This window comes from Prionailurus bengalensis, chromosome D2, assembly GCF_016509475.1.
Source record: "Prionailurus bengalensis isolate Pbe53 chromosome D2, Fcat_Pben_1.1_paternal_pri, whole genome shotgun sequence".
Classification (NCBI taxonomy): domain Eukaryota; kingdom Metazoa; phylum Chordata; class Mammalia; order Carnivora; family Felidae; genus Prionailurus; species Prionailurus bengalensis.
Genome location: NC_057351.1, coordinates 72,582,373 through 72,594,840, shown reverse-complemented (window position 1 = coordinate 72,594,840; position 12,468 = coordinate 72,582,373). Strand labels below are relative to the sequence as shown.

Below are 12,468 nucleotides of genomic sequence, written 5' to 3'. Positions count from 1 at the left end.
CGTCCTTATAGACTCATTTTGTACCTTTACTTATTTCATTAGATTAAATTCCTGGAAGTGGTACTATCAGGTCAAGGACTATATATTTAACATTTTCTTACATATCTTTCTTACATATCTTCCAGAAGTTTTGTACCTGCCTACCACCCCATTAGCAGGGTAGGGGCGGGCTCATGTCTGGGTGCTGCTGTGTTCCTACCAGCACTGTATTCGACCTTAAGTTACTGAATGAGAAATATGAACAGATGAGAGAACTTTTGGGGTGATTGGGAGGCAGTTGAGAACAGAATGAGCCTGAATGCACATCTGAGATGTTGAGAATAGAATGAGCCTGAATGCACATCTGAGACGTCAGAAAAGGGGCGCCTGAGTGGCTCGATCCTTTTGAGTGTCCGACTTCGGCTCAGATCATGATCTTGTGGTTTGTGGGTTCGAGCCCTGTGTCGGGCTTAGTGCTGACAGGTCAGAGCCTGGAGCCTGCTTCAGATTCTGTGTCTCCCTCTTTCTCTGCCCTGCCCCGCTCTCTCTCTCTCTCTCTCTCTCTCTCTCTCTCTCAAACATTAAAACATTTTTTTTTAAAAAAAAGATATCAGAAAGGACCTGGCGTATGCATAAATGTTCACCAAAAGACATGTACAAAGATATTCATCACAATTCCTAACTGTCGAACACTGAAAACAATCCATCAACATTACAAAGGGAAAATAACTATAATCACACAGTGGAATAGTATATAGCAGTGAGAATGAGTGATATGCTGTGTGGAGCGTGGATGATTCCCACAGTCACTGTGGAGCAAAAGGCAGACAGTGTGAGTGCATTTCTATGACGATTAAAAACAGGAAGAAACAAATGTAAGGTAGAAGGCATGCCAGTGCTTACCAGTAGAGGGATATTAGTGACTGTTAGTTTATGCTTTTTGTTACCTGTATGTTTCCCAGTACCAGACATAGTGCTTGGTATATGGCCTCTCAAGTAATTGTTGAAAAAAATAAAGTCACAGTTTTTCACCTTTTAAGAGACTTTGACCTAGGATAATAGGAAGATGTGGCATTATTAGTCGTGGGTTACATATGGAGAATTCACACAAATGTCTTTCTCTTTGATTTAAATAGGGAACCTTAGTATACTGGTAGAGCCTTCCTCTGTTTATTCTCTTGTGTGGTGGTGTTTTTGTGTTACTTGTAAACCAGGCAAGCACTTGGTAGTGGGTGAAAAGATGGGGTTTTGGAATCAGACATTTGGGTCCAATCCCCAGCCGATTGTTTCCTCCTCTGTGGCCTTGGATGAGTTTCTATGGTCTCGCTTTCCCCAATCTGCTGAATAAGGATGAGAATACAACCTACTCTAAAAGGTGGTTGTGAAAAATAGTAATATTAATTTTAATAATAACCACCAAATTCTCTACGTTTACTACGTGCTGGTCACTGAGGTAAGCTCCTAAAACAGAGGACGTAATTTGTTTGATCTTTCCAGTACTCCTGTCTATTTGTGGTTTAGGAAATTGTAAGCCACAGAGTTAGTTAAGTGTTGCGCCAGGATTTAAATCCAAGAGTTTCATTCCAGAGCCCGGGCTCTTAACCACTGCCTCTGAGTTAAGGGAAATATTGTACAAAGAGTGCCCAGCAAAGTCAACATATGTTAGCTGTGATTATCATCATTGTCATTTGCAATATCATTATTAATATTTTTTCTCCTCTCTCTCTCTCTCTCCCCTCTCTTCCCTTGGTTTTTCACCCTCCTGGCAGATATTTTCCAGCAAGGTAAGTTCACTGTCACCTGCCTGCTTTGCCACTGGCTGTGATCGTCTGGGAACAAGGGTGTCCTCTGTGGGCAGAGGGTTGTGGGGCTTCACATTCTCTGTGGACTCATCACGGGGGCTTTAGGAGGCACCTGAGGATGATAGGTTCAGGTGGCCTGAAGTGCCATCAGCCTCTCTGGGCCTCTGCTGTCCGGCTTCTGCTTCCGGACCATACTTGGAGGTAGGGTGGGGGCTGGGCAGTGTGGCCAGGAACACTGGGGAGAGTCATGGCCGGGTCTCTGTCCGGGAACGGGTAGGCTTGGGACGCGTGGGGCTGGTGAGGAGCAGCTGTCTCTGGGGGGTTCAGATGGAAGATCCCTATCCCTCAGGGCTCTTGCATCAGGGCCACCTGCTGCTTGGGCAGGGCTTCAGACGCCAGTTCCATGTGGAGGTTTCTTTGCTAAAGAAATGTGTCCCTGTCCTGAGAGGAGGTGTAGGTAAGATCATGGCATGACATCTTCAACCCAGGTGTCCCTGGAAACCCCTCCAACTGTGCCTGTGACAGAGATGGAGCCTGGCGAGGGCATAGAGTGTCTTATCCGTTTTGCCAGCCAAGGTCACATGTTCTGGGGAGTTGGAGATGGGAAGTCTAACTGCGTCTTCTGGTTGCGTGTTTTAGTCCTCACTGAGGATGCACAGCCCCTGTGCTCTGGGGTGCAGAGGGAGGCTCGTGGGCACAGCCTGGTTGTACCTGCCAGACACACGTTAAGGGGAAGCCGCCTCTTCCCCCCCCCCCACCCTTTTTTTTAGATCACAGTCTGAAACCACCCGGTAGGATCGGCAGGGCATAACTGTACTCAAGCTGGGCAATACGTTTGTGGCACGTGTTTGCTATGTCTTTCTTGAATCCAAGGCTGGCTCGGAATAAAAGACACTGGTTTAAAAATACATCTAGGCATCCCATAAATAGCTTCCGAATAATCTTACAGGCTTGATATTTTCACAACGATTATTTCAGCCCAAACATGCAGCGTGTGTTATGGAGAATGTCTGCCTGCTCTCTCTGATAGAAGCGCCGTTGTGGGTAACAATGAGGGGACTGTTGTGTTTGTCTTTTAAGAGTCTGGAGTCACAGACCTACTTTTATAAATAATTCATAAATCCCAACAAGCTATAAGTAATAAGTTCCATTTGGCTAGAGACTAAGAGATGAGCAAAATTGAAAAGGTGCCGTGACTGTTGATGTAGTGGGAGCCCTGTTGTCGGGGCCCCTCGGTGCAGTGTGTCTTCTTCCTTGACAAATTGGGGGTTCGCGGTGACGCTCTGGGAGGAAAAGAGGTTTTCTTTTTTTTTTTTTTTTTTTTTGCCTGAGCTTGAATCCACTCACCAGCCGACGCTGAATTGCATTTCTCCTTTTGAGACACGAGGCGCTCAAATTTGGGAAGTCTTCCTGGATCATGAGGGCTGAGGCCACCGGAGAGTGGGAGAGAAAAGGCTTGTAGCAGAACTGGCTTTTCTTCGAACCATTGTGAGCATTCACGATTGTCATGGTTGGTATAAAAAATGGCTTATCAGGCTACCTATGTCAAGTTTGGCTCCTTTTATAATCAGTCATTCCATTTGATTGATGGGATTTGCCTGTCAGTAGCAATGATATGCAGAGCAAAAGTTATAATCATCTGCAAATCACTGGCTATTGGGACTTAATAGCATCTTCCAGAGACGGAAGCCGCTAGCTGCCCGTTGCCCTGCGTGATGGTGGGCGGCAGCTCCTGTGTAAGATATTACCAGGATTTCGAATGCAGAGAATTGAACTTGCTTTTGTGAATAATTTACATGGCTCCGGCCTTACAGGACCGTTACATGTGGAGGGACATTTCTCTGAAATGGTAGCAAAGAACCCACCAGCTGGTGCCCCTTCCTTACCTTTGCTTCCGGCCATTCTGCCGATGAAATTAATGCTCAGTAAAATGTGACAGTTAAAAGGTGTTGGATGGGGCATCTGGGTGGCTCAGTCGGTTAAGTGTCAGAGTCTGGATTTCAGCTCAGGTTATAATCTCACAGTCTGTGAGTTCGAGCCCTGCATCACCCTCTGTGCTGGCAGGGTGGAGCCTGCTTGGGATTCTCTCCCCCTCCCTCTCTCTCTGCTTCTCCCCCCATTCATGCTCTCTCTCTCTCTCTCTCTCAAAATAAATAAACTTGAAAAAATGTGTTGGTGACAGTCACATCAAACCAAGACAGAGGGTTCTGTGTCTTAGAGATAGTCGAAAACGTGACTGCACGATGTCTCCTGTGGTTGAAACTCTGTTCCAGAATTGTACCATTAATTTGAAACACAGGGGGCCAAGCATGGTGCTTGAAATAGACAACCAGAAAGCTACGTGGCTTCAGATGAACAGAAACCACCGCGTCGTCGCTGAGGCCCCATCTACACACACGATGGGAACTCCGGGTGTCTTTGGCCTCCTGACCATGCCGTGGGCATCCAGGCCATGCCTGAGGAGTCACGGGCAGCTGCGGGAGACGCTGCTTTGCCATTGTGTTCTTCCGGCGGTGAGTGCGTGAGGCCTGGCTGCCCCGAGGAGTGCCTGCCTGTTTGGGCCGCTGTGCACCGTGGCGGGCTGAAGAGGGAAGTAGCCTCACAAGTTGACAACATCAGACACTCTCAGAGGAAACCGAAGTTATTTCCCCTGGATTGCATTATCTTTTATTTCACTACAGATCAATCTTGTTATAGTAGGTGACGGCTCAGCAGCTACCGCTGGGCCTTTCTTTGCGGTGTCTGTGCTGTGTGCACGTGGGGACGTGTTTCTCCCCCGCTCCTGTGCCATTTTATAGCTCGTTACATTTCTCTCTTCCGTAAAAGCCCCTTGCTGTGGCGGTTAGACCACAGGGCATGGGGAACTGTCAAGGACCAGTGGGCCCGCAGCTGGGCCTTCTGTCTAGATGAGTTCCAGGGCCACGAGGCTACATTTTCAAGGAGCCTTAATTGACCCATGTTCTCTGTGGACAGCAGAGCCCGTGTGCCCCTGGATGGCTCTCAGAAATTCCAGAGTGCCATAGAACTGCCTTCCCAACATCAGATGCAATTGAAAATGCTGTATGTGCACACGTGTCTAGAATCTTGAGTTTTAGAGCACTTTCATATCAATCGTTTAATAATGAAGCCAGGACCACACACACACACACACGCATGCACGCACACACGCCTCATTTGAAGTTACTGAAGCACCTTTTGAATACTCCTCTAAAAGCTCAACCTTGAATCTGAAATTGAACAGAAACCGAGTGAGTGGCTTGGAAATCAGAGCAATGCCACTCAGCAGGGCATTTGAAAGCGTAAGTGGGCACAGTATAAAGACTTCACCATCGAGTTAATTCTCTGCTCTGTGCTGTGAACTGAAGTCCCTGATAGACTCTGAGCCCGAGGAGGCAGAGCGTTTCCTCCTGCTCAGTTCTCACCCGGAGCTACGATCTTGCTATTTACGAGCTTTTTCTTTGGGCTCAAGTAATTTTTGATACCTCTCAAACATAGTGCACTTGTTTTTCCAGCGAATGGTATATAGGTGCCAGGCACTTTCTAGACCTTGAGGATAAGGGGACGGACACGACAGCGAAGGCTGTCTGCTCGTGGAACTTACAGTCTAGCTTGGGGGGCACTGGCGCTCAGCATGCCAATAAACGAGCAACATAAATTCTGAGAGATGCGTGTGGTGAAGACAGAATCACAGGATGGTGTGCTCGTGGCCAGGAGGGCTGGACGGGGCGGTTAGACAGTGCCCAGAAGGACCAGCTATTGGAGGATGTGGAGGAACCCCGATGGGCCAAGAACACCCCAGTGTTCCAGAAGGAAACCAGTGTGGCTGGAGCTCACAAGTGAGGAAGAGCGTCATGTGAAATGAACAGCGAGAAGAGGGCAGGAATGTAGTCTGGAGATCAGAGGAAGGAAGTCAGCAGTGGGTTTTAAGCAAAACAGTGGTGGGGTCCTATTTCCATTCAAAATTGCCATACTGGTTGCTATGCAAATGCATAAGGACAGTGTGTGAGAAGTTAAAACCGGGACCAGGGCTGAGCACTGAGCAGGCTCAGGTGGGGCTGAGGTGGTGGTGGGGGGGGGGTCTGCCCGCAGGCCCTAAGCATCCCCCTTAGTGGGTCTCTGCGACCCCATTCCCGGCCAGCTTGCCTCCACTGAGTGTCCCATTTTTTGCTCGCTTTACCTGTGGGGAGTAACATGCCCATAACTGACACCTCCTCTCCTTAAGGCTGTGCAGGTTTTGCTCATCAAGGGCATCGTTAACAGGCTCCTATACATATCTTTAGATTTTTAAAAAGCCACCTTTCTCCAGTGTACGTATACATGTGTATCATAGGTATCACATAGTTATGTGTTAAATGCTTAGGAGACCTCGATTTGGCTCCCAACAGGATTGCCTTTGTGGGGGCGATTGAGCCACTTGCTTTGCCCTGTAACCTCAATATTTCCACCTGTAAAATGAAGGAATTGGGAAGAATCCTTGACCCCACGTGGCTTCCTGAGGATGCTTTATCTTGAGGGGTTTTACGTGGATTTGAGTTAATAGAGTGCAGAAATATCCCATACTGCAGGTTACGACTGTTATCTAAAGAACTTGGGTGAATGCAGAGGCTTCCCTAGTGGCTGAGAATTAAGGTTCAGAGAACTGTGGCTTCAGAAGTGGAACCTACTCACACGGCCAGTTTGGAGCATCAGCTCTGGAATTCACAATGGATGGCATTGCTTTTACTAATTTGAAGAGAACAATAAATCATAGTTTGGTTTCTGGCAGCCCAGCCAAGCCTGGTAATTGTTGGGGTGGGCTTGTGGTGACGGATACCTCTGCCATTTATAATGTGCTTGACTTGAGCTCTTTTGCGTATTTCAAACTCTTGGGCAAACTGCTGAGGCTGGATCTTAGGTTTTCCCAGCCACCTCAGAAATCCCATCTATTCTGAAACTCTGACCCTTGAGCCATGAATTATGGTTCCCCTAGTAATGTTACACGTCACGAAATACTGTTTTCTTTGTGAGTGTGGGATTTGGGTGAATAAATTAAATTTATTGTTAACCGTTTCCAGGTAAAAGTTCCAAGTTGTCAGTTAACTAGCAAATGAGAAAAATGCGTTAACATTTTTATGGTGGAAAGTGGCTGTTTCACATTTCCCATATGCTAATGTTTACTGTGTATGTATATTATTTCCCATTCTTTCCAGAACCAGTGGAAAGTTCTGGAACGTCCAGAACGTTCTGGAAATGCATCCGCCTCTCCAGCACCAACTGAACAATGTTACCATTTAATTTTACATGGATTCACTTTGTGTGTATGTGTGTGGCGTATGAGGGCAAGGATAACCATATTTAAATTTTTTTCTTTTTCAACGTTTATTTATTTTGGGGACAGAGAGAGACAGAGCATGAACGGGGGAGGGGCAGAGAGAGAGGGAAACACAGAATCAGAAACAGGCTCCAGGCTCTGAGCCGTCAGCCCAGAGCCCGACGCGGGGCTCGAACTCACGGACCGCGAGATCGTGACCTGGTTGAAGTCGGACGCTTAACCGACTGCGCCACCCAGGCGCCCCAAGGATAACCATATTTAAATAATCACATTATCTGGGATGCTTTATCACATTCGGTGTGGGCTGTGGAAGGTGGCCTGTTTCCTGCCAGGTGACCTTGGGATAGGTGGGTCTTTGTAACAGATGCATCTTGCGTCCATTGCAATCCCGGGGCATGAGTTTGGGGTGAAGTTGTCGAGGCTTTCCTCCCAGTAACTTGTGTTTCAAAATCGCCGCATCAGTAAAAGGAAACTTTTAGATCCTTCTGTTGAGATGGTTGCCAATAAGTTAAAATTATTATTTTATTGAGATAACAACAATGGTAATAGTAATAATAATTATGCCACATTTGTGTACCTCCTGTATTCCAAGCATTGGAACAGGAACTTTGCCTACATGTTCTCGTAGCCTATGCCCTCCAATTTTATGAAGTATAAAAATCCCGCTTTATGGAGGAGAAGACTGAGGCACAGAGTGGAATCGACCCAGTGACAGTTCTAGAACTAGTGAGCGGTAGAGCCAATTATTTTTTTAATTGAGAGGCTTTATTCTATAGAACAGTTTTAGACGTTCAGAAACTTTGTGAAGATAGCACAGAGAACTCACATATACCCCACGTTCTATTTCCCCTGTTTTTAATGTCTTACACTAGTATGGCACATTTGTTGCAATTGATGACCCAATACTGATCCATTATTATTCACTGAAGTCCATAGCTTATTCAGATTCCCTTGTTATTTTTGTTTCTTACCTAATGTCCTTTTTCTGTTCTGGGATCCTGTCCAGGAGACCACATTACATTTGGTTGTCATGTCTCCTTAGGCTCATCTTGGCTGTGACAGTTTCCAAGACTCCCCTTGTTGTTGATGACCTTGACAGCTTGGAGGAGTACTGGTGTTTTAAGGAATATATCGTAGGATGCCCCTCTCTTGGACCTTATGTGATTTTCTCCCCTCATAATTAGACTGAGATTATGGATTTGGGGAAGATCACAGAAGGAAAGTGCCATTGGCATCACATCATATAAAAGGCATCTACCATCAACATGATCTATGACTATTGATGTTGATCTTTGTCACTTGGCTGAAGTAGTGTTTGTTGAGCTTCTCCGCTGTAAGGTTACTTTCCCTCCTCCCTTCCATAGTGTGCTCTAGAAGGAAATCTATCCATAGCCTACTGTTAAGGAGTGGGGAATTAGGCTCCATGTCATTGAGGGGAGAGAAACTACATAAATTATTCTTTTGCATGGGAGATTTGTCTCTTATCCTTCATGTATTAATTTATTCTATCATTTATTTAGATTGATATGAAGTCATGCATATTTATTTTCTACCTTGGGTTATAATGCAGTACAGCTTTATTTAATTTCTTGCTTTGGCCACTGGGAGCCTTTCCGGTAGGCTTCTTGTGCCCCTTTGACATATCCCTGTCAATTTTTGGTTGAGCACTTCTGCAATATTTTCTGATACTATAAGATGCATCAGGCTCACCTTGTTTGTTTCTCACCCTTGTCCTAGATTCAGCCATTTCTTTAAGAAGATGGAGGGTGATATTAGAAACCAAGATCTGGGAGCTAGGTGTGCTCATTGCTACTGGAGTGCCATTTCATTTAGGTCCTCTCAGGTGACAGAGCGAAGAAAATACAAGTGTGCATTTTAACCCACAGATGTATGCATATCTGTTTCTAGTTGTAACAAGGTGTATCTGTGTTAAGCCTCAGTTCTTACTGAAGTCTCTGACTCTAATCCATTACCACATGGATCATCCTAGCCTCCTTCCTTTGCTTATCGTACATTCCCACTCCCAAGGTGAAACTCCTGAGTCAGGATTTTGAACCTAGGTAGTTTGATTTCTGGTCCTGCAGTATGCTGTTCTGATTTTTGGCAGTAATATGCTGTCCATGGACTTTTGAATACCCCAGGGGGGACACAGTCACAAATCCTTGACCCTTCCCAAGGCCCAACATGATGACACAGGTGCAGAGAGGTGAGGTTATTGAGTACATGTCTTACTTTGGGCTGCCATAATAAATATCATAAACTTTGGGGGATCAAGCAATAAACATTTATTTCTGATGGTTCTGAAGGCTGGAAATCCTAGATCAAGGTGCTGGTGGATTCTGTGTCTGCTGAGAGCCCGTTTCCTGGTTCATAGATAGCCATCATCTTGCTTTGTCCTCACATGGCAGAAGCAGGGAAGGAGCTTTCCGGGGTCTTTTAATAAGGGTACTAATCCCATTCATAAGGACTCTATTCTCATGGTCTAACCATCTCCCAAAGGTCCTACTTCCTAATACCATCACATTGGGGTTAAGATTTCAATGTATGAATTTGAGAAGGAGACACAAGCAATCAGTCTATCGTGGTGCCTCTGTGCTTACACATCAGACCCAAGCTTTCTGTCATGACTTCGTGGCTAGTTCTAGCTCTGCAAGCTTTCTAAGTTGGTTTGTCTTTTCTAGAGTGGAGGCTCATTGAAGAGTGCCTTGTTTCTGAGCTAAGACATTTGTACTTTCTCCCATAGCCTGAGCAGGCCGAGGATGAAACAACTGATCTGTTTATAATATTCTAGCTGTTGAGTACTTAAGGTCCCCTGTACCTTCCTTGATTGATTGCTGCTTTTGGGGTCCAAGATAGACCAGTCCTTAAAATTGCTGAGTTTGTTCTGGGGACAGATTCGAGGCTGTGTTTTCCATTTGGGCATGAGGTTCATGAGACGTTAAGCCTGTTTATCTCTTTGGGCTGCATCCACCTGCCAATTTCCCCTAGCTTTCTCTCTCTGATGCCCCTTCCCAGATGCCTGGGCTAGTGCACTGTCCCCTCCAGGCACAGGAAATGTTCTAACTTGGAGCCTTGCCCGTGACAGCCACTTTCATCAACTGGCCAATGGGGGCACCTATGAAGACAGCTGGTGACCATTTGCTAATGCTCTCCTGCTACCTCTGGTGCACCTGGTCCTCTCTAGGCCAGCAATCAAGGAGTGGGGGGCTTGTGAACCCCAAGAAGTCAGGAAGCTTCCTTCATTTGTTTTTGGAACCTGGCTTGTCCCAAGCCATGGAACATACAAACAGTTGTAGTTGGCTTATTTATATATATTTCTTCATAGCTGAAGCACCCTTTGGGGATGTAGTTTGTGAGCTGATAGAGATGTGTTCTTTATACTTGACAGTGGATTTGGTGACATGTTCCTAGGCTGATGGCTGGATCTGGGCACTAACTGACAAGCATCTTTCTTCTAGGGAACACTGAGTCAGACCTCCTTGATCATTTCTTGGCACCCCTCCCCCATCTGGTCCCATTCATCTCCATAAGCCTCTACCAGATTGACCCCTACTCTTCAAAATGCCCATTGCACCTCTGTGCCTTTGGATCTGTTGATTGCTCTATTTAGAGTATTTTCTCCTCTTTTCAGCAAGCCTTGTCCTGCTCTCCTCCTTACACTCAGAAAACTACCCAGGTTCTGCCATCATGGTGGCTGGCCCAGGAGTAGGTGCTGTGGGTGTTCATCCTGATGCTGATGCCTCCAGTGTATGTGTGAGCAGTGGACTCTCCTTGTCACATGGTCCTCTAATGTCTCGTTAACACAATATTCACAACGATTGTGACATTTTACCTAGAAATCATTGAGAAGGTGCCACACACTTCCCCTCCTAGATGTGTCCCTGCTTCTGCTTACTCTTCAAAATTCAGCCTAAATCCTCACTGCTAGGTTATCGTAACTCACTCCCACCCTTTTGGGTGGGGAATTCTGCCTTCCACTCTGGACCGTCCCACTGTTCCCTCTGTCAGCACTCTCTCATGTTGTCATAATGACCTGTTTAGCATCTGTCTTCCCACACCAGATTGAGCTCCTAGAGAGAAAGGAGCATTCCTTTTATTTTCAATCCCTACCACATAGTAAGTGCTCAGTAGGTGTTTGACACAAGAAAGTGGGACAAAATAACAAGGCTCAAAGGAATTCGCATTTTGTGTATGTCTGGGGTACGTGTGGGGGGGGCGTGCGTGTGTGTGCACGTGCACATGTATGTGTTGCTTTTATGTGTGACTGTCCAGGTTCTTTAATAAAGTTGAGATACTGTCCCTACCTTCCAAGAGCTGGTGATTTCACTGGAGACCCAAGGCCAGTCAGTCTGTGGACCTGTGGGTGCTGTCCTCTCCCAGTGTAGGAGGCAGTCAAAGAGGATGAGGGTCCCTGGGAAAGGGGAGACAACTGAAATAGTGGAGCTGGAGATTGTTTTGAAGGAAGCAGAAGATCTGAGCGGACAGAAGGAGGGCAGGTGCGTGGGTGGGTGGGGTCTGGGAGGACAATGTGGATGGAGGTGGAGACAAATGCAAGCATGGTGTCGTGTATATGGATGTTGAGGGGGCAGTGAACCTGACAGGTTCTGGGTTGGGCCAATTATGGAGCCTTCACTATCTGTTGATTGCCAAGAACCTCTTTATTTTCTGGTGCTCCCTGGCACTCCCGTATGATTGAGAAAATTTTGTCTATCAAATGAATAGTATTGGTTATTGGCTTTTCCCATTTTTTATTATTCATTTCATTACTCCTTTTGTTACTCAAAGGTGACCCATCAGCCAATGACCATTCCTGATCAGCTCAGTGAATGTTATATCCCTGAACTGATAAAATTCCAGTCCATAAAAAATCAGCTTGCTATTTTAGGTGACTTGAGCAATGGTTTTAAAATCTAGGCGGCAAAGTTAAACTTGTTCTAGGAAACCCAAGAAAACCATTGTAATTTCTCGAGCAGAGAAATAGCATGTATGGGCATGTGATAAAACTGTGCTGGGTGTTGGGCATCAGAGGATAAAGATGGCCTCTCCTTACTTGGCTTGTGCAGGTGCATACGTGAACTCACTTCTTCCCCAGAATAATGCTCTCAGGTTCACATGCTCATTTATCTCCATTGTTACCCCCATTTTTTAGCCACTAAAATAGATTCAGAAAGCTTAAGTAATTTTACTTTGTAAAATGTCTCGTAGTTAGAGAAGGACTGAATCTGAGTTCAGACACAGGCAGTTGGACTCGTACTGAATTCTCAATGACCCCATCGTACATCCTGGGGGGACCAGGAGACTGCGTTGGGCTTTCCAAAGGATCAGGATAGACAGCACCATTATCACACAAGACGTCCCAGCCAAACCCCAGAGAAA

The 12,468-nt window shown here is 46.0% G+C and overlaps 1 protein-coding gene across 2 annotated transcripts in view; it reads left to right on the top strand.

Annotated features, from left to right (window-relative positions):
* Positions 1-12,468, top strand: part of GFRA1 (GDNF family receptor alpha 1) — a 211,623-nt gene that overhangs the window by 59,383 nt on the left and 139,772 nt on the right. The window contains exon 5 of one of the 2 annotated variants that reach the window (XM_043597649.1): positions 1,749-1,763. The exons of the other annotated variant lie outside the window; for it this stretch is intronic. Within the exon in view, the coding sequence (XP_043453584.1) occupies positions 1,749-1,763 (15 nt within the window). The remainder of the gene's footprint in view (positions 1-1,748; positions 1,764-12,468) is intronic. 2 annotated transcript variants of the gene reach the window in all.